This window comes from Typha latifolia, chromosome 5 (genome assembly GCF_019914945.1).
Source record: "Typha latifolia isolate L0001 chromosome 5, TyphaL0001v2, whole genome shotgun sequence".
Classification (NCBI taxonomy): Eukaryota; Viridiplantae; Streptophyta; class Magnoliopsida; order Poales; family Typhaceae; genus Typha; species Typha latifolia.
In genome coordinates this window covers 152037-172932 of record NC_133090.1, presented here as the reverse complement: position 1 = coordinate 172932, position 20896 = coordinate 152037, and the positions used below count along the sequence as shown (strand labels likewise).

The window sequence follows — 20896 nt, the reverse complement described above, 5'->3', positions numbered from 1 at the left end:
TACTACAGTACTACTACGACGATTCTCTCTCTCTCTCATCCGTTTATTTATTTGTAGTGCTCCTTAGACTAGTCAGCTTACAACTACTACACTTAATAGAGGAGTAGGAGGTAGAGAAAGGTTAGTTTGCTTGGCAACCAAGCATCTTCTTCTCCTCCTTTGACTGCTCTAAATTTAATTAATATAGATAGATAGATAGATAGATAGATAGATTGATAGATTGATTGATGGTGACGGACGACTTTATTCCCCTGATTTCCAAGCTCGTGGGTGGTCTTCTCTGCTGCTATTTGTTCCACTTTGCATCTTCCTGCGAAACTGCTGCAAATCATTTGGACTCCGGTTCTCTCCCACGTTTCCACTCCTCCTCCCCTCCTTTTCTATCCTCCCATCCGTTGATTTTTCCCATTTTTGTTTTCTTGGTCGCTGATTTCCTATAAATAAGGCACGGATGGAGAGGAGGAGAGAGGAAGAGGGAGAGAGAGAGAGAGAAAGAGAAAGATGGGGGAAGAGGGACAGGAGAAGAAGAGAAAGGAGGAGAAGGATGAGGTGCCCAAGGTTGCTATGCATCGGCTGTTCGATTACGCGGACCGCTTCGATCTGCTGCTGATGCTGGTGGGCACGGTGGGGGCAGTAGCAAACGGAATAGCGTTGCCGTTGATGACCGTCATCCTCGGGCAAGCCATCAACGCCTTCGGGGCCGGGAACCCCGATGACGTTCTCTCCCGGGTCACCAAGGTCAGTTCTGCTACTCATCATCATACGCCCCTCCAGTCGCTCGAGTATCTCTGCATTAGGCACGCGAATCCCGAGGCAATTTTATGAATAAATGTATTAAGGCCAGTATCACACAAATAGTGGATTTTTTATTTTATTTTTATTTTTTTTGTTGAGATGAATAGTTCTGTTTTCAAATTTATTAGAGAAATAGTAATTAAATTTTCAAACTACTTGGAGGAATAGGTGCAGGACTAAGTTAAGGTAAGTAGTAAGCTCACTTCTTCTAGTAATTCTTGGCTATGAGATGTTTATTGTGATGGCTGTGCTTAGTGCTACCAATGATCTCACTATCTTGTTTCAGGTGGTACTTAATTTTGTCTACTTAGCTATTGGATCAGGAGCTGCTGCCTTACTTCGTAAGTGCTGATCCATTCCTCAAATCAATTGTGATTCTTTCTTTATACTAGGGCTGTCAGTCGATAATGCTCGATCAAGCTCGGCTCGAAAATAGGTTGAGCCGAGCTTGATCATTAAAGCTAGGCTCGAATATATATATGAGTAATATTAAACTAATATGAACCATCAGATCAAAACCCTTTTACCCATTCAGAATTTCAGCCATTATTTTCTAACGCAATTATCTTTATTGTTTGTAATTTATATTTTGGTTTCTTGTAGTTTTTTGACACAATTATCTTTGTTACTTGTAATTTATATTTTAATTGCTTGTAGTTTTCTAATCCATTTATCTTTATTGCTTGTAATTTATATTTTAGTAATACTTATATTTTTATAGTTGAATTAGTTTTTTCAAACTTGATTCAAGCCTAAATTAATTCAAGCTTGCTCAGGCTCGAAAATGGTTTGAAATTGATAAGGCTTGAAATTGCTAATTGAGCAGCTCGTTTAAGCTCGAAATTGGTTCGAGTTCGAAATTAACTCGGATTGAAATTATTTCAATTCAAGCTTGACCACAAAGACAAGCTCGAAATTAATTTTAATCCAAGCTTGATTAGAGCCAGGCTCGATCAAGCTCGGCTCGTTTACACCCCTACTTTATACAATGCAACAGACGTAATCATTTTACTGAAGGTTGCACAAATTTGTAACTACACTCCCTCTTAAACGGAATCATCGTTCTTGATTCTTCTCTTTACCTAATATCTCGGAGTACATGAAAATGTTTGTTTCTCTGTTCAGAGGAAAAGTTCATAACTAATTCAATGAGATTCTAATTGTCCATGTATATCAAAGTGTTATTATATAACAGGATACCTAGTCTAGCATGCTGATCAGTTCAGAGTTCAGACTAATCACTAAATTCTCATTCAACTTATTTCAGTTACATTTGCCACAGGATGGTATGGTACCAAAATCATAAGTGAAGCTTTGTTGTTAAGATCTTTTTTTTTTTAACTCATCTCTGATATTTCATATTTTCACACAATAATGTTGTATTAAAGGGACACAAATTCCAAGCATTTGTTAGGTGATTCGATATATTAATAAATTTTATGATTTTCTTCACCGTCAATAAGATGTATATACTCTGTTGTCAAATGCTAGCTTTTCACGAGCAGTATGAGCTAGATTTCATTGAAACTGAGCTATATGTTAACTTTAAACAAGGAATGAAGAGTTGATTTCTGTAAATGAATCATGAATTCTTTCCTCTTCGTCCATCAAGCTTGAATATCATACTAGTATGGTTGGTCACTCTTTTATGTTCATGCTCAGAAGTCGTAATAGTAATCTAGCATAACCATTAATGTATTAAGTATTAACCATAACCTGCTCGTACCAGAGGTTTCTTGTTGGATGGTGACTGGAGAAAGACAAGCTACGCGCATTCGAAGTCTATACCTAAAAGCTATATTGAGACAGGATATTGCTTTCTTTGACAAGGAGATGACCACTGGACAGGTGGTGGAGAGGATGTCGGGAGACACGGTACTCATTCAAGGTGCTATAGGTGAAAAGGTGAGAACTTTCTCTAGATATACTCACAGGAACAAAAATGCAGGCCTTCCTTGTACAGAACATATTTTGATCTTTTCATAAAGTTGATATTTCAAGGATATTTTAAAAAATTTAGGTGCCAACTATACTATCTGGATTAGTATTTGTTTCTAGAAATGATTACGTTCAGATGGATTGTGGTAGCTATACATGTATCCTGAGAAACCAACTTGGTTGTGATATGATGCTGTTCCGATACAGTGTCAGTTAATAGTTATACGATATTATAGACAATCATGCTCCCAAAGAAGGGCATGAATGCATACTTTCTTTTGAGCATGCACACTTGTGCTCATAGAAGAACATAAATTTAGTGAAATTTAGCATAACCACAAATGCAACTAAGATATAATATATGATTCATAATATTTTGTAGATGATAGTTTGAGATGTTTGATGCTTTATTTTCTCACTTTCTTGTCAGAAGTGCTGTCTGTCATGCCAAATCATATAAGACAGTTACAACATAATCTAGATAACTATGCAGTTTTAACTTTCTTTCTTTTGCAGGTTGGGAAGTTTATACAACTTGTTGCCACTTTCGTTGGTGGCTTTGTCATAGCATTTGTAAGAGGATGGCTTCTCTCTCTTGTTATGATGTCAAGTATCCCTCCAATTGTCATTGCTGGCGCAATCATGTCCTGGTTGGTTTCAAAGATCTCAAGCCGTGGACAAGCGAGATATAGTGATGCCGGAAACGTTGTTGAACAGACCATTGGATCTATTAGGACTGTGGGTACACATGACTTATATTTGTTTGATAATAACCTTTTAGTATTGATTGCATTATCTAATTATCCTCTTTCACATGATAGGTTGTCTCCTTCAATGGCGAGAAGCAAGCTATTGAACTATACAATAAGTACATAAAGAAAGCATTCAAGTCTGCTGTTCAAGAAGGAACTGCTTCTGGTTTTGGTATGGGTACTGTTTATATGGTCTTGTTCTTCAGCTATGGTTTAGCTGTTTGGTATGGCTCCAAGTTGATCATTGAAAAAGGCTACAATGGGGGAGTGGTCATAAATACTTTATTTGCAGTCATGACCGGTGCAATGTAAGTTTATTAATAAATAATCTTAACTAAACTAATTCAATAAATCCGTTCTTTAATACCATGCTATTAAGATTTTAAGTTTGACTTGTGCTATTTCTGAAGGTCTTTCAAGAAAGCCTGAATATATAACTGAAAAATATGAAAGAATTCCATATTGCTTTACTTATAAGAGAATATTCTTGTGCAATTATGTTGATCTGAAATTCTAAGTGATGCATCTGTCCTTCAAACTAAAACTGTTTTCTGAAAAAACAGTCAGAGAAATATGTAATACATAAAATCCAATCAATTCTTGCATTCAACTTAAAAAAATAGAGAAGTTTTGATCTCTTTTACCTGTAAAGTCCCAATATTAGATATCCTATATGAATTCACTCCTGCATACTATTTACAACAAATTGGATTTCATGATTTAAGCTCTCCGATAGTCTGATTGATCTGATCTAAGCTTCCAGACTAAGATGTAGTTTTAATTAAATTTCTTGAGGACCGTGTGGTATGTGCCTAGTCAATGCTAATCAGATGACTTCGAAAGTTTCAGCATAGTGCATGTATATCCCAAGTCAGAGTTTGAGTTTGATTTTGCCTTCTAATAGGTCCTTGGGTGAGGCAACACCATGTGTGACTGCTTTTGCAGCTGGACAAGCGGCGGCATATAGAATATTTGAGATAATAAAAAGAAAGCCAGAGATTGATGCATATGATACAAGCGGAATCATGTTAGAAGACATCAAAGGCAATATTGAACTGAAAGATGTATACTTCAGCTATCCTGCCAGGCCTGACCATTTGATATTTGATGGATTCTCATTAAAAGTGGCGAGTGGCACAACAATGGCTATAGTTGGAGAGAGTGGCAGTGGGAAGTCAACTGTGATTAATCTGGTGGAAAGATTTTACGATCCACAAGCTGGTGAAGTTCTTCTAGATGGAATTAACATTAAGACACTAAGGCTTGGCTGGCTAAGAGAAAAAATTGGCCTTGTCAGCCAGGAACCATTGTTGTTTGCGACAACTATCAGAGAGAACATCATGTACGGAAAAGAAAATGCAACCTCTGAAGAGATCAGGGCAGCAGCTGAGCTTGCTAATGCAGCAAATTTCATCGACAAGTTGCCTGAGGTACACTAAATATGAGGGCGTCATATTTAAGTTGGTTCTTGATTCTCTACGTTTTTTTATTAAAAAAAAAAATCCTTGATCATTTCATTCTTCATGTCAGGGGCTTGAGACAATGGTTGGCGAGCGTGGAGCCCAGCTCTCCGGGGGACAAAAGCAAAGAATTGCGATTGCTAGGGCAATCGTAAAGAACCCCAAGATCTTATTGCTTGATGAAGCAACAAGTGCATTGGATGTGGAGTCTGAGCAGATAGTTCAAGAGGCATTAAATAGGGTCATGCCAGGGCGGACCACCATTGTTGTTGCACACCGTCTAAGCACTGTGAGGAATGCTGACATTATATCATTCGTGCACAAGGGAAAAATGGTAGAACAAGGTGCTGATCATCCCCATCTTTACATTCTGGATATCCTTTCCCTTTTAAACTTCTTTCATCGGTAGATTACATATTTCTATCTGTACACGTCATGCAGGTTCTCACGACGATTTGATAAAGAACCCTGATGGTGCTTACTCTCAACTTATATCATTCGTGCACAAGGGAAAAATGGTAGAACAAGGTGCTGATCATCCCCATCTTTACATTCTGGATATCCTTTCCCTTTTAAACTTCTTTCATCGGTAGATTACATATTTCTATCTGTACACGTCATGCAGGTTCTCACGACGATTTGATAAAGAACCCTGATGGTGCTTACTCTCAACTTATTCATTTGCAAGAGATTCATGAAGAAAAAGGACCTGTTGCAGACTCTGGAATAGGTTCAAGTGTTCATGACTCAAAATCTATGAGCAAATCTGGAAGTCGGCACATATCATTAAAAAGATCCATAAGCAGAGGTTCTTCGTTAGGGGATATCAGTAGGCGTTCCTTTTCAGTTGCCTTTGGTTTGCCTAGTACCATCCAACTCCAGGAGGTTAGTGGCTCTTTAGATGAATCTAAGGAGAAACAGCTCCATGCAGATCAGGATTTAAAGGAAGTTCCTCTGAGCAGATTGGTTTCTCTTAACAAGCCAGAGATTCCAATTCTTCTATTAGGTTCCTTTGCTGCAGCAGCACATGGACTTATTTTTCCAATGTTTGGTATCTTGCTTTCTATTGCTATAAAAATATTCTATGAACCAGCAGATGAACTTCGGAAAGATTCCAGGTTTTGGACATTAATATTTGTTGTTATGGGTATACTCTGTCTGATTTTTATTCCATTACAATACTTCTTATTTGGAGTAGCTGGTGGGAAGCTGGTAGAGCGTATTCGTTCCTTGTCATTTCAAAGGGTTGTGCATCAGGAAATAAACTGGTTTGATGAGCCTTCCAATTCCAGGTGAGTTGAGTTAGCATGAGTAGCTGCAATGTTATAAGAAATTAATCATCCAAAAATCTTTTTCTATTCACTAGCTTTCTTTTTGTGTGTTATAGCGGGCAAATTGGTGCAAGGCTATCAATTGATGCTTTGAATGTTCGGAGAATTGTGGGAGACACCTTGGCTTTAATTGTTCAAAGTACATCAACAATTATTGCAGGATTTGTGGTAGCAATGGTTGCAAACTGGAAGCTTGCACTAATTATTACGGTGGTGATTCCTTTGGTGGGTCTCCAGGCTTATGCTCAAATAAAATTTATTAAGGGGTTTAGCGCAGATGCCAAGGTAATATTAAAGCATTTAAATGATCCTAGTCAAATAAATCATTGCATGATTTACAATTAAGAGAATTTGAGGTGGGTGCAGGTGATGTATGAAGAAGCAAGTCAAGTAGCAAATGATGCAGTCGGTAGCATCCGAACTGTGGCATCATTTTGTGCTGAAAAAAGGGTGATTGATACTTACCATCGGAAATGTGAAGCTCCTACCAAGCAGGGAATACGGCAGGGAATTATAAGTGGTTTGGGTTTTGGCTTCTCCTTCCTGACTCTCTATCTTACATATGCTCTTTGCTTCTACGTGGGAGCTAAGTTTGTCCGCAATCACGAGGCCACTTTTGCTGAAGTATTCAGGGTGCGCAGTGTGTATCTAATAACATCTTATATTATTATACTTCACATCTATGGTTTTCCTATGACAACGTAATTAATTTGAAATTGGGTGGTCGACAGGTTTTCTTTGCTTTAGTTCTGGCCACTATGGGCGTTTCACAGACAAGTGCATTAGGTGCAGATTCCACTAAGGCCAAAGATTCAACTGCTTCTATATTTGCAATCATTGACAGGGAATCCAAGATCGATTCTAGCAGAGACGACGGCATTGTCCCAGAAAATGTGAGAGGTGACATTGAGTTCCAGCATGTCAGCTTTAGATACCCATCCCGTCTTAATGTGCAAATATTCAGAGACCTGTCTTTGAGCATACCCTCTGGAAAGGTATCCATCATGCACTAACCTTTGTTTGTCACTGTTGTTATTACATCACTAGGTATAACTTTCATTTGATGCCTGTCATTGTCTCAATTCAATAGACTATTGCACTTGTCGGGGAGAGTGGTAGTGGAAAATCCACAGTGATTGCACTACTCGAGAGGTTCTATGATCCTGATTCTGGTAAGATCTTGTTGGATGGCATAGATATTCAGATGCTCCGGGTCAGCTGTCTTAGGCAACAGATGGGACTGGTGAGCCAAGAGCCAGTGTTGTTCAATGATACAATTCGTGCCAACATAATGTATGGAAAACAAGCCGAGGTTTCCGAAGAAGAGATTGTGGAGGTTGCTAAGGCAGCCAATGCACACCAATTTATTTCAGGATTGCCTCAAGGATATGATACTCCTGTCGGGGAGCGAGGCACCCAGTTATCAGGTGGTCAGAAGCAGCGTGTTGCTATAGCGAGGGCCATTCTGAAGAACCCAAAAATACTACTACTCGATGAGGCAACCAGTGCTCTGGATGCAGAGTCAGAGCGCGTGGTTCAGGAAGCATTAGATAGAGTGATGGTTGGCCGGACAACGGTGGTTGTAGCTCACCGTCTGTCGACAATCAAGGGAGCTGATATCATTGCAGTTCTCAAGAATGGTGCTATTGTTGAGAAAGGGAGACATGAGAAACTGATGGGTTTGAAGGATGGAGTTTATGCTTCATTAGTAGAGCTTGGCATGGCTTCAGCATAAATTGAGTCTAGGGAATTTTCTTTTTCTTAAATATATGCATGAATTCATTGTTTATACTTACTACGCGTAGATTTACAGGAATGTAGGTTAACCCGTTTCCTTCCCAGTATGTCCAGTTTATGTATTTTTCTTCATTTTGGGTGTTTCATTATATATGTAATTCATACGTAGTTGTGCATGTATGAGAGAATACGAGATGGTGGTTGTAACCTTCTTTATTAAGATTGACTATAATATCTTGAAGATGGACTATCATATCTCAACACTATCAATATAAGCAAGATTTTGATTTACTTGAGATTACGAGATGACAGTTCATTTAACATATTATACATGATTCTCTTTCCTTGTGTAGTTTAATTGATAATACTGGTTTTGTTTTATTTATTTAGTTTTCTATGTAGATATAGAATACGTTTATGAAAGATTAATCTCTTTTCCCTCTTCTTTTCTCCTCGCCCATAAGCTTTAACATAGTATTCCAGCAATTTTGATCTAACCTAGTAAACTCTGTAAAGTATGTCAATATATAACTCTTTAGTCAAATGGCATAGTGGGCATTAAATGCCAAAAACAAACAAACAACCTGGGGTTTATTGATAGCTCGCTCAAAAACCGACTGAAGATGTTGCAGTTGTTGTCTCTATGGCTGGATTATTTTTTTTCAACAGAAACAATCTGTGTAATTTTTTAGTTAAAGCATGATATCTAATTATTTGCGTCAAGATTCCAGGACTGCTGTTGTTTATTATAATACTATCAAGGAGCATTGTTTCCTTTGCCACCCCAGCGTCAGCGATGATGAGTTGTATTCTATTCTATGTTGCTTGCCAAGCTGCACTTATGGAGATATATATTTTTTCTCTTCTTTCTAGAAGAAAAGGCCCTACTCGATCAAAGTGTGGTATCCATAAATAACATCATAACATGACATGAGAATAGCATCTTAAATAAATAAACCAAAGTTGTGTGAATATATATAGCACGTGCACTATATTATTGTTTGACCACCACCAATCAGTAATGCCTTCTCCTCCAAGCCATCACATTCCCTTAGCTTGCTTGCTTGCTTGCCAAGTAGCATTATTCAATAAAAAAAGTAATAGATTATGTTATTATTATTATTATTTGTCCCTTATTTTGTTTGTCTCTCTCTCTCTCTGAATCATCATCTTTCTGAAAATTGTTAACAGCCACACACCACAGGGGAAAAACAAAACAAACCAACTGCATCCACTAAGCATATTTTAAGACATTGTAAAAAGAAAAAAAGATAAAAATATATGTTAATATTTTATCACCATATTAACATTTATTCTTCTGGGCTGCCACCCCCTCTCCCTCTTCAGGTAAATAAGGAGGCCTGGTTTGGTCAGCTGAGTCTTCTCAACCTCATAAACAAGACAACTTGATAACGAAGAAGATATGTACTTCGTTCGAGGTGGGTCCTCCGTACACTATTTACTGTGCTACTACCACCACTACTCGAGGAGAAGGAGGAGAAGTAGAAGGAGAAAGGTTAAGATTGCTTGGCGATCAAGCATCTTCTTCTTCTTCTCCTCCTCCTCCATCCTCCTTTGACCACGATAAATTTAATATAGATAGATAGATAGATAGATGGTGACGTTCATTTCCATGTGGTTGGCGTTCTGTATTATATGTTCCACTTGCGTCTTCTCGTGCAACTGCTGCATTGATTTGGACTCCGGCTCTCTCCCACGTCCTCTTCTTCTGCACCTTTCTATCCTCCCATCCGTTGACTTTCTCCATTTTTGTATTCTTGGTGCTGGTCCTTTCCTAATAAATAAGGCACGGATGGAGAAGAGGAGAGAGGAAGAGGGAGGGAGAGAGAAGGATGGGGGAAGAGGGAGAGGAGAGGAAGAGAAAGGAGGAGGAGGAGGAGGAGGAGGAGGTGGTGGTGCCCAAGGTTGCTTTGCATCGCCTGTTTGATTATGCGGATGGATTCGATCTGCTGCTGATGCTGGTGGGATCGGCGGCGGCGGTCGCAAATGGGATATCAATGCCGTTGATGACCGTCATCTTCGGCCAAGCCGTCGACGCCTTCGGGGGCGGCAACCCCGATAACGTTCTCCCACGGGTCACCAAGGTCAGTTCTGCTACTCCATCACCATATCCCCACCCCCCTTCCGGTCATTGGAGATCTCCAGTGGCCAATCTGCATTAGGCACGCGAATCCCGAGGCAAAGATTTGTATTGATAGGGTCCGTCGGGTCGAACTACTTGGGGAGTTTATGATTTGGGATTGGTGTTAGGGTCTGTGATCAAAACTGGAAAGTGGTCATGGGTTTTATTAAATAAAATTGTAATGTATTGTGGTAATTATGGTTTTTTGTTTTTTGGAGGAATAGTTCTGTTTTCAATATTTTTAGAGAAATAGTTAAATTTTCAAACTATTTGGAGGAGTAGGTGCAGGACTAAGTTAAGTAGTAAGTTCACTTCTTCTAGTAATTCTTGGCTATGAGATGTTTATTGTGATGGCTGTGCTTACTGCTACCAATGATCTCACTATCTTGTTTCAGGTGGTACTTAATTTTGTCTACTTAGCTATTGGATCAGGAGTTGCTGCCTTACTTCGTAAGTGCTGATCCTTTCCTCAAATCAATTGTGATTCTTTCTTTATACAATGCAACAGACCTAATCATTTTACTGAAGGTTGCACAAATTTGTAACTACACTCCCTCTTAAACGGAATCATCGTTCTTGATTCTTCTCTTTACCTAATATCTCGGAGTACAGGAAAATGTGTTCTCTCTGTTCAGAGAAAAAGTTCATAACTAATTCAATGAGATTCTAATTATATTATAAAAGTGTTATTATATAACAGGGAAAGTTTGGTCTAAAGATACCTAGTCTCGCATGCTGATCAGTTCAGAGTTCAGACTAATCACTAAATTCTCATTCAACTTCTTTCAGTTACATTTGCCACGGGATGGTATTGGTACCAAAGTCATAAATGAAGTCTCTTTGTTAAAAAAAAAAACAAATTACTCGTGTCTGATGTTTCATATTTTCAGACAATAATGTTTATTAAAGGGACACAAATTCCAAGCATTTGCTAGGTGATTCGATGAATTAATTTTTTTTATGATTTTCTTCCCCGTCAATAACATGTGTATACTCTGTCAAATGCTCGCTTTTCATGAGCATTATGAGCTAGATTTCATTGAAACTGTGCTATATGTTAACTTTAGATAAGGAATGAAGAGTTGATTTCTGTAAATGAATCATGAATTCTTTCCTCTTCATCCATCAAGCTTGAATGTCATACTAGTATGGTTGGTCACTCTATTATGTTCATGCTCAGAAGTCGTAATAGTAATCTAGCATAACCATTAATGTATTAAGTATTAACCATAACCTGCTCGTACCAGAGGTTTCATGTTGGATGGTGACTGGAGAAAGACAAGCTACGCGCATTCGAAGTCTATACCTAAAAGCTATATTGAGACAGGATATTGCTTTCTTTGACAAGGAGATGACCACTGGACAGGTGGTGGAGAGGATGTCGGGAGACACGGTACTCATTCAAGGTGCTATAGGTGAAAAGGTGAGAACTTCTCTAGATACATTCACAGGAACAAAAAAGCAGGCCTTCCTTGTACAGAACATATTTTGATCTTTTCATATTGTTGATATTTCAAGGATATAAAAAAAAAAAAGAATTTAGATGCCAACTATTTTATCTGGATAAGTATTTGTTTCTAGAAATGATTCCGTTCAGATGGATTATGGTAGCTATACATGTATCCTGAGAAACCAACTTGGTAGTGATATGATGCTGTTCCGATACAGTGTTTTAAGTACTTGTCAGTTAATAGTTATATGATATTATAGACAATCATGTTCCCAGAGAAGGGCCTGAATGCATACTTTCTTTCAAGTACGCACTCTTGTGTCCATAGAAGAGCATAAATTTAGTGACATTCAGCATAACCACAAATGCAACTAAGATGATATATGATTCATAATATTTTGAGATGTTTGATGCTATATTTTCTCACTTTCTTGTCAGAAGTGCTGTCCGTCATACCAAGTCATATAAGCCGGTTACAACATAATCTAGATAACCATGAAGTTTTAACTTTCTTTCTCTTGCAGGTTGGGAAGTTTATACAACTTGTTGCCACTTTCCTTGGTGGCTTTGTCATAGCATTTGTAAGAGGATGGCTTCTCTCTCTTGTTATGTTGTCAAGTATCCCTCCAGTTGTCATTGCTGGCGCAATCATGTCCTGGCTGGTTTCAAAGATCTCAAGTCGTGGACAAGCAAGATATAGCGATGCGGGAAACGTTGTTGAACAGACCATTGGATCTATCAGAACAGTGGGTACACATGACTTATACTTGTTTAATAATAACCTTTTAGTATTGATTGTATTATCTAATTATCCTCTCACATACGAAAGGTTGTCTCCTTCAATGGTGAGAAGCAAGCTATTGAACTATACAATAAGTACATAAGGAAAGCATACAAGTCTGCTGTTCAAGAAGGAACTGCTAATGGATTTGGTATGGGTACTGTTTTTATGGTCTTGTTCTGCAGCTATGGATTAGCTGTCTGGTATGGCTCTAAGTTGATCATTGAAAAAGGCTACAATGGGGGAGCAGTCATTAATATTTTATTTGCAGTCATGACCGGTGCAATGTAAGTTTATTAATGTAGACACAGAAAGCATAAATTATCTTAACTAATACAATTAATCAGTTCTTTAGTACCATGCTATTAGGATTTTACATTTGACATGCTATTTCTGAAGGTCTTTCAAGAAAGCCTGAATAACTTAAAAATAAAAAATATGAAAATAATTCCCTATTGCTTTACTTGTATGAGAATACTCTTGTGGAATTTTGTCGACCTGAAATTTTAAAATGATACATCAGTCCTTCAAACTAAACTGTTTTCTGAAAAAACAGTCAGAGAGATATGTAATACATAAAATCCAATAAATTCTTGCATTCAACTTTAAAAAATAGAGATATTTTAATATCTTTTACTTGTAAAGTCCCAATACTAGGTATCCTAGATAAACACAGTCCTGCATACTATTTACAACAAATTGGATTTCATGATTTAAGCTCTCTGATAATCTGATTGATCTGATTGAAAGACTCAGATGTTGCTTTTATTGAATTTCTTGAGAACTGTGTAGTATGTTAATCAGATGATTTCAAATGTTTCAGCATAGTGCATGTATATCCCAAGTCAGAGTTTGAGTTTGATTTTGCCTTCTGATAGGTCCTTGGGTGAGGCAACACCATGTGTGACTGCTTTTGCAGCTGGACAAGCGGCGGCATATAGAATATTTGAGATAATAAAAAGGAAGCCAGAGATTGATGCATATGATACAAGCGGAATCGTGTTAGAAGACATCAAAGGCAATATTGAACTGAAAGATGTATACTTCAGCTATCCTGCCAGGCCTGACCATTTGATATTTGATGGATTCTCATTAAAAGTGCCGAGTGGCATGACAATGGCTATAGTTGGAGAGAGTGGCAGTGGGAAGTCAACTGTGATTAGTCTGGTGGAACGATTTTATGACCCGCAAGCTGGTGAAGTTCTTCTAGATGGAATTAACGTTAAGACATTAAGGCTCGGATGGCTACGAGAACAAATTGGCCTTGTTAGCCAGGAACCTTTATTGTTTGCGACAACTATCAGAGAGAATATCATGTATGGAAAAGAAAATGCAACCTCTGAAGAGATCAGGGGAGCAATTGAGCTGGCTAATGCAGCAAATTTCATCGACAAGTTGCCTGAGGTACACTAAATATGAGGTGGTGATATTTAAGCTGGTTCGTGATTCTCTACGTTTTTTTTTTTTTTAAATCCTTGTTCATTTCATTCTTCATGTCAGGGGCTTGAGACAATGGTTGGCGAGCGTGGAGCCCAGCTCTCCGGGGGACAAAAGCAAAGAATTGCGATTGCTAGGGCAATCGTAAAGAACCCCAAGATCTTATTGCTTGATGAAGCAACAAGTGCATTGGATGTGGAGTCCGAGCGGATAGTTCAAGAGGCATTAAATAGGGTCATGCTAGGACGGACCACCATTGTTGTTGCACACCGTCTAAGCACTGTGAGGAATGCTGACACTATATCACTCGTGCACAACGGGAAAATGGTAGAACAAGGTGCTGATCATCCCCATCTTCACATTCTGATTTCCTTTCCCTTTAAACTTCTTTCATCGGTAGATTACATATTTCTATCTGTACATGTTATGCAGGTTCTCACGACGATTTGATAAAGAATCCTGATGGTGCTTACTCTCAACTTATTCATTTGCAAGAGATTCACGAAGAAAAAGGACCTGTTGCCGACTCTGGAATAGGTTCAAGTTTTCATGACTCAAAATCTATGAGCAAATCCGCAAGTCAGCGCATATCATTAAAAAGATCCATAAGCAGAGGTTCTTCATTAGGGGATAGCAGTAGGCGTTCTTTTCCAGTTGCCTTTGGTTTGCCTAGTGCCATCGAACTCCAGGAGGGTGGTGGCTCTTTAGATCAATCTAAGGAGAAACAGCTCAATGAAGATCAGAATTTAAAGGAAGTTCCTCTTAGCAGATTGGTTTATCTTAACAAGCCAGAGATTCCAATTCTTCTGTTAGGTTCCCTTGCTGCAGCAGTACATGGAGTTCTTTTTCCAATGTTTGGTGTCTTGCTTTCTATTGCCATAAAAATATTCTATGAACCAGCAGATGAACTTCGGAAAGATTCAAGGTTTTGGACATTAATGTTTGTTGTTCTTGGAATAATCTCTCTGATTTCTATTCCAATAGAATATTTCTTATTTGGAGTGGCTGGTGGTAAGCTGGTAGAGCGTATTCGTTCCTTGTCATTTCAAAGGGTCGTGCACCAGGAAATAAACTGGTTCGATGAGCCTTCCAATTCCAGGTGAGTTGAGTTAGCACGAGTAATTGCATATTATAAGAAATTAATAATCCAAAATTCTTTCTCTATTTACTAGCTTTCTTTTGTGTGTTATAGCGGGCAAATTGGTGCAAGGCTATCAATTGATGCTTTGAATGTTCGGAGACTTGTGGGAGACACTTTAGCTTTAATGGTTCAAAGTACATCAACAATTATTGCAGGTTTTGTGGTAGCAATGGTTGCAAACTGGAAGCTTGCACTAATTATTACGGTGGTGATTCCTTTGGTGGGTCTCCAGGCTTATGCTCAAATAAAATTTATGAAGGGATTTAGCGCAGATGCCAAGGTAGTATTAAAGCTGTTAAATGGTCATAGTCAAATAAATCATTGCATGATTTACAATTAAGAGAATTTGTGGTGGGTGCAGGTGATGTATGAAGAAGCAAGTCAGGTAGCAAATGATGCAGTCGGTAGCATCCGAACTGTGGCATCATTTTGTGCTGAAAAAAGGGTGATTGATACTTACCATCGGAAATGTGAAGCTCCTACCAAGCAGGGAATACGGCAGGGAATTATAAGTGGTTTGGGCTTTGGCTTCTCCTTCCTGACTCTCTATCTTACATATGCTCTTTGCTTCTACGTGGGAGCTAAGTTTGTCCGCAATCACGAGGCCACTTTTGATGAAGTATTCAGGGTACGCACTGTGTATCTAACATCTTATATTATTATACTTCACATCCATGGTTTTCCTATGACAACGTAATTAATTTGAAATTGGTTGGTCGACAGGTTTTCTTTGCTTTAGTTCTGGCCACTATGGGCGTTTCACAGACAAGTGCATTAGGTGCAGATTCCACTAAGGCCAAAGATTCAACTGCTTCTATATTTGCAATCATTGACAGGGAATCCAAGATCGATTCTAGCAGAGACGACGGCATTGTCCCAGAAAATGTGAGAGGTGATATTGAGTTCCAGAATGTCAGCTTTAGATACCCATCCCGTCCTAATGTTCAAATATTCAGAGACTTGTCTTTGAGCATACCCTCTGGAAAGGTATCCATCATGCACTAACCTTTGTTTGCCACTGTTGTTATTACATCACTAGGTATAACTTTCATTTGATGCCTGTCATTGTCTCAATTCAATAGACTATTGCACTTGTCGGGGAGAGTGGTAGTGGAAAATCCACAGTGATTGCACTACTCGAGAGGTTCTATGATCCTGATTCTGGTAAGATCTTGTTGGATGGCATAGATATTCAGATGCTCCGGGTCAGCTGTCTTAGGCAACAGATGGGACTAGTGAGCCAAGAGCCAGTGTTGTTCAATGATACAATTCGTGCCAACATAATGTATGGAAAACAAGCCGAGGTTTCTGAAGAAGAGATCGTGGAGGTTGCTAAGGCAGCCAATGCGCATCAATTTATTTCAGGTTTGCCTCAAGGATATGATACTCCTGTTGGGGAACGAGGCATCCAGTTATCAGGTGGTCAGAAGCAGCGTGTTGCTATAGCGAGGGCCATTCTGAAGAACCCAAAAGTACTACTACTGGATGAGGCAACCAGTGCTCTGGATGCAGAGTCAGAGCGCGTGGTTCAGGAAGCATTAGATAGAGTGATGGTTGGCCGGACAACGGTGGTTGTAGCTCACCGTCTGTCGACAATCAAGGGAGCTGATATCATTGCTGTTCTCAAGAATGGTGCTATAGTTGAGAAAGGGAGACATGAGAAACTGATGGGTTTGAAGGATGGAGTTTATGCTTCATTAGTAGAGCTTCGCATGGCTTCAGCATAAATTGAGTCTAGAGAATTTTCTTTTTCTTAAATATATGCATGAATTCATTGTTGATACTTACTACTTGTATGTTCACAGAATGTAGCTTTTCCCATTTCCTTCCCAGTATGTCCGTTTGCAATTTATATGTCTTCTTTCATTTTGGGTGTTTCATTACATATGTAATTTCTGCATGCATGAGATGTAACCTTCTTCTATGCCCCCAATAATAGTTTCTATGGCTGTGATATTTGTGAGCAGTAAAATCCAATGCTCTCTGAATGTCAGGTTCTTGCAGATCAGGAAACCTCAGCTTTCCCTTTGGTCATCCACCTCTCGTTTTTGCAATGATTTGTCCACCCACCTCTTTGTTGTCTTTATATGTCATTGAATTGAAACTCTATTGTTGAGCATTCGGTTTCTTTTGCTGTTAGATTATCAGTTGATCCAAAAGTTTTAGATATCATGTTTAGATAACTGATTAAAGAATGGAATTTTGTATCATGGTAGATAATCGATATATAATAGAACAGCCCATTTAAATCACACATTTCAAAATCACTTCTGGGAAGATATTTTATACTTCTTCTCATGAAAAGATGCACTAGATCAAAAATAAATAAATAAATAAATAAATAAAAAAGAATTTAATCACCCTATGTATCTAAAAAATAAAAGGTTTTGTCTTTTAGATAGAACCATTATTAATTTTGTACTCGGTCCTTTTTTGGTTTTTATTTATTTATCTATCTACGAAAGTTTTTAAGCGAAATATCATATATCAAAAAATATAAGGTGTCATTATGCTAGTATCCGTAGGAACTATTTTGTGATTTTGGAACTTTGGAATGGCTAATATGTAAAAGGACTTCTATTGTTATAAGAAGGGCAAAAGGGTGAGTAGCGTTGGATCCACGAAGAGCTGTCACCTGTGAAAAAAGTTCTGAGTCGAAGGGTTTCCTTCTAAGAACTACGCTTAATTCGATGGTAAGGGTTTTCTTAACCTTTGAATCCTCTCGATTACTACGATCTCTTCAATCACTCGCAAAGATCGTCATCTCTCTTGATTCGAAGGAAGCTATGGATTTGATGAAAGATTTTTATTAAGTTATGCTTGCTTCAGTGTGATGAGAGTTCATCTTTTGGTTTAGAGATTCTGATCGACGGAAATCTAGGTTAGTTTTTAGGATGCCAGATCCGATTACCTGTTGCTCTTGTCCTTAGTAGAACGCTCTTCTTGGAGCCACAATCATGTCATGAATAGATATATTTTGCATTGACTATTACTTTTTTTTTTCCTCCTAAAAATATCAGTTATTTGTTGAGTTCCTTTGCGTTACATTGCAAAATATAAAAGTATTACACACTAGGGGAGCGCTATTTGCATCTGTGCACCCGCATATGCTCTTGTCTTATGCTTTATGTGCATAATTTCATTGATTTGACCTTTTGTTATTGAATTTTTAGGAATTTCGTCCAGAAATAGATTTATTTCATATATTAGCTTTTCTTATTATTTTTAGTGAACAAATTGCCATCTTTTTTCCATCAATAGGCTGATCCGGAACTAGAAGCTATTCGCCAAAGGAGAATGCAAGAACTTATGGCACAACATGGCATGGTAACTTGTGATACTATTTTAATCATTATGTAGTGAAATTTCCATTATCTTTGCCATCTAATGGTTTTTTGTGCTATGGCATCTTTAAATCAGGGCAATCAACAAAATGCAGGGCAGCAGAAAGCACAAGAAGATGCCAAAAGGTAGATTTGTTTTTCTGGAATTTAGACAATTCCAATTTTATGAATTTGATAATTTCTGTGCACAGAATTAACCATGGTTAATTATAATTCAGGGAGGCAGAAGAACACCGACAACTGATGCTTAGTCAGATACTGTCTGCTCAAGCTAGAGAAAGGCGTAAGTTCTTGTAATCACATCTAATATTCTTATTGTTGCTTTGTCAATAGGTCCTTTAAAGTTTGTGTACTTGATAATTGATACCATTATGTTAGTAATAGAACCAGTGCTGCACAGAAGTCAAAATTCATGTACATTAGGTTTTTGGTAATGTATTTGGCCATAAAGAGGTGTTTTTCTAAATCAGTAGGTATTTATTATGTACTGTTGCATATAGTTCTTTTGAGATGACAATTTAGGCCTGGAAATGGTGTGGAAATTAAAGAATTTTTCGGCTAACCTCATCAAATGAACTAGAATGATACACATGAAAAGCAATTGAGTGCAGTGTATCACTAGGTAGTAAGATTTGAAAAGCAATATCCTAAAAACCCCTTCAAATCAGTCTAATTCTGCTTTGTCCTAAAATCAATTTAATAGCAATATCCTAAAACCCCCTTCGAATTAGTTCTGCTTTGTCCTAAAAATCAATTTAACATTGTTTAGATCTGGGAGATTTTGATAGATTCCACTTTTTTGTTTTTTTATTCTTTCTGCAACAATGTTTAAACAATATTCTTCTTCGTATTTTCTGAACTTTTATCTTTTATATCCCTTTTTATTCCCAAATCTACTCTTGTTTTACAGAAGAAAATCTCATACTCCTCATAGACAATGATGCACAATGGCCTATTTCTCAATACTTGAATATTTCACCTTTTCAATCAATGGAATTGACAAAGAAATTTACTTGCAATCAGTTTACTTTGACCTTATAAAAAGTAAATTATAATATTCATTTTTTCCCCTAATCAATATGTATGCTACTTGATCAATCAGTTGAAAGTTGTAATAGTAAAACATAGTAACTAATGCCAAGGCCAATGTGATGGTAAGTTTTCTGATAACGTGTTTTCCTGTAGAACTTTTACAATGAATCAGATGTTCCGATGTCACTGTTGATTTATCACATGGGAGTTGGAAGTGTGTAACTTGGTGCCGCCCAGGGTCAATTGTAGGATAAAAAATAAGATATTTTGTCATCCATGTACAAATTAGACAGAAAACCAGATGATGGCTGTTGTCATATTATTCATGTTATAATGCAAAATTCTTTCATTTATTAGATATTTTGCTCTTCTTTTTACAAGCATGCTGGGTTTTGTGTGTACGTGTCTGTTCGTGAATGCGTCTTAGCTAGAATTCTTCCTGCTTGTAAAATGACAGTTGCTCGGATAGCTTTGGTCAAGCCTGACAAGGCAAGGGGCGTGGAAGATGTGCTACTTAGAGCTGTCCAAATGGGACAGATATCTGACAAGGTAAATATAATTATATTTTATCAGTTCATTAGCATCATCAAGACACATTTTTACGGTTTTACCAGCAGAAAGCTGGACTTATTTTACTTCCCTTGATTTGTTTTCAGGTATCTGAGGAGAGGCTTATCTCACTGCTTGAGCAAATTAATACCCAAACAACTAAACAGACAAAAGTTACAGTAAGTAACTACTGCTAACATTTGTCTTAGCTTCTCATTGTGATAAAATCATGGAGTTCTACCATTATGCATACCTAAATTATGCTTCCATCATCCTTACTCTTCCTTATATATATGCTTTATGTCTTGTGAACTTACAGCTACACAGTTTCAAAATGTTGTCTTACTCTTTCTGTAATACATCAGATTCAGAGGCGTTGGAGTGTTCTTGAGGACGATGATTAGTGACCAGTCTTTCGATGCTCAAGGAGTCACATGACCAGCATTTGATTGTAAATGCTTGTTAACTCTTTGCCGTTTCCTACTGATGATGTCTGTTTGGTTCATGCGTATGTCTGCTTTAAGATGATTACTAGCAAGCAGTCCTTGGATGTTCCAAGGAGTTCGTGATAGTCGATGAGGCTATGAATGCCTCAAGATTGGTGGCTTCCTATATGATTTCTTTGTGCAATGACAGTTGTAACTTTTATAATTTTAAGGGATTTCATAAGTTGGCTACTGTTCGATTTTTTTTTCTTTCATTTTTGTAAGTTTGCAATGTGTTTCTTGTCTTTAGACTTAATTGACAAATTAAGTAGCAAAACTCAAGAAGGTGAATTCTCTCTGGCATTATGGTACATATTTGTTTTATTCACACTAAGAAGGTTAATTAGCTTGGTATACATGAACGATCAACCCTACTTTGGTTGGGCTATTGCAGAATCAGAATTGTCTGGGAATATCTCATAACAAAAAGTAAGCTTGAAGTAGCTACTGTCTATATTTCTCTCTCAAATTTGATGGATATACCTAATTCTCGAATTTAAACGTCCACAACATATTCATGT

At 37.8% G+C, this 20896-nt stretch overlaps 3 protein-coding genes across 3 annotated transcripts; all 3 read left to right on the top strand.

Annotated features, from left to right (window-relative positions):
- The first annotated feature begins 133 nt into the window (after positions 1 to 133).
- LOC140789764 (ABC transporter B family member 9-like) lies at positions 134 to 8304 on the top strand. The gene is made up of 13 exons (XM_073139583.1): positions 134 to 738; positions 1082 to 1136; positions 2525 to 2700; positions 3250 to 3471; positions 3555 to 3793; positions 4390 to 4915; positions 5016 to 5289; positions 5387 to 5473; positions 5571 to 6237; positions 6333 to 6561; positions 6643 to 6909; positions 7008 to 7271; positions 7367 to 8304. The coding sequence occupies exons 1-13, from the start codon at positions 502 to 504 to the stop codon at positions 8009 to 8011; spliced, it is 3888 nt and encodes a 1295-aa protein (XP_072995684.1). The 5' UTR covers positions 134 to 501; the 3' UTR covers positions 8012 to 8304.
- Positions 8305 to 9479: 1175 nt separating this feature from the next.
- On the top strand, positions 9480 to 16919 carry LOC140789766 (ABC transporter B family member 11-like). Its single transcript, XM_073139584.1, has 12 exons — positions 9480 to 10118; positions 10552 to 10606; positions 11404 to 11579; positions 12131 to 12352; positions 12436 to 12674; positions 13266 to 13791; positions 13888 to 14161; positions 14257 to 14923; positions 15017 to 15245; positions 15327 to 15593; positions 15689 to 15952; positions 16048 to 16919. The coding sequence occupies exons 1-12, from the start codon at positions 9867 to 9869 to the stop codon at positions 16690 to 16692; spliced, it is 3816 nt and encodes a 1271-aa protein (XP_072995685.1). The 5' UTR covers positions 9480 to 9866; the 3' UTR covers positions 16693 to 16919.
- A 591-nt stretch (positions 16920 to 17510) lies between these two features.
- LOC140789767 (uncharacterized) lies at positions 17511 to 20567 on the top strand. Its single transcript, XM_073139585.1, has 7 exons — positions 17511 to 17658; positions 18227 to 18292; positions 18386 to 18435; positions 18528 to 18592; positions 19799 to 19890; positions 19998 to 20069; positions 20256 to 20567. The coding sequence occupies exons 1-7, from the start codon at positions 17656 to 17658 to the stop codon at positions 20292 to 20294; spliced, it is 387 nt and encodes a 128-aa protein (XP_072995686.1). The 5' UTR covers positions 17511 to 17655; the 3' UTR covers positions 20295 to 20567.
- The last annotated feature ends 329 nt before the right edge of the window (positions 20568 to 20896 follow it).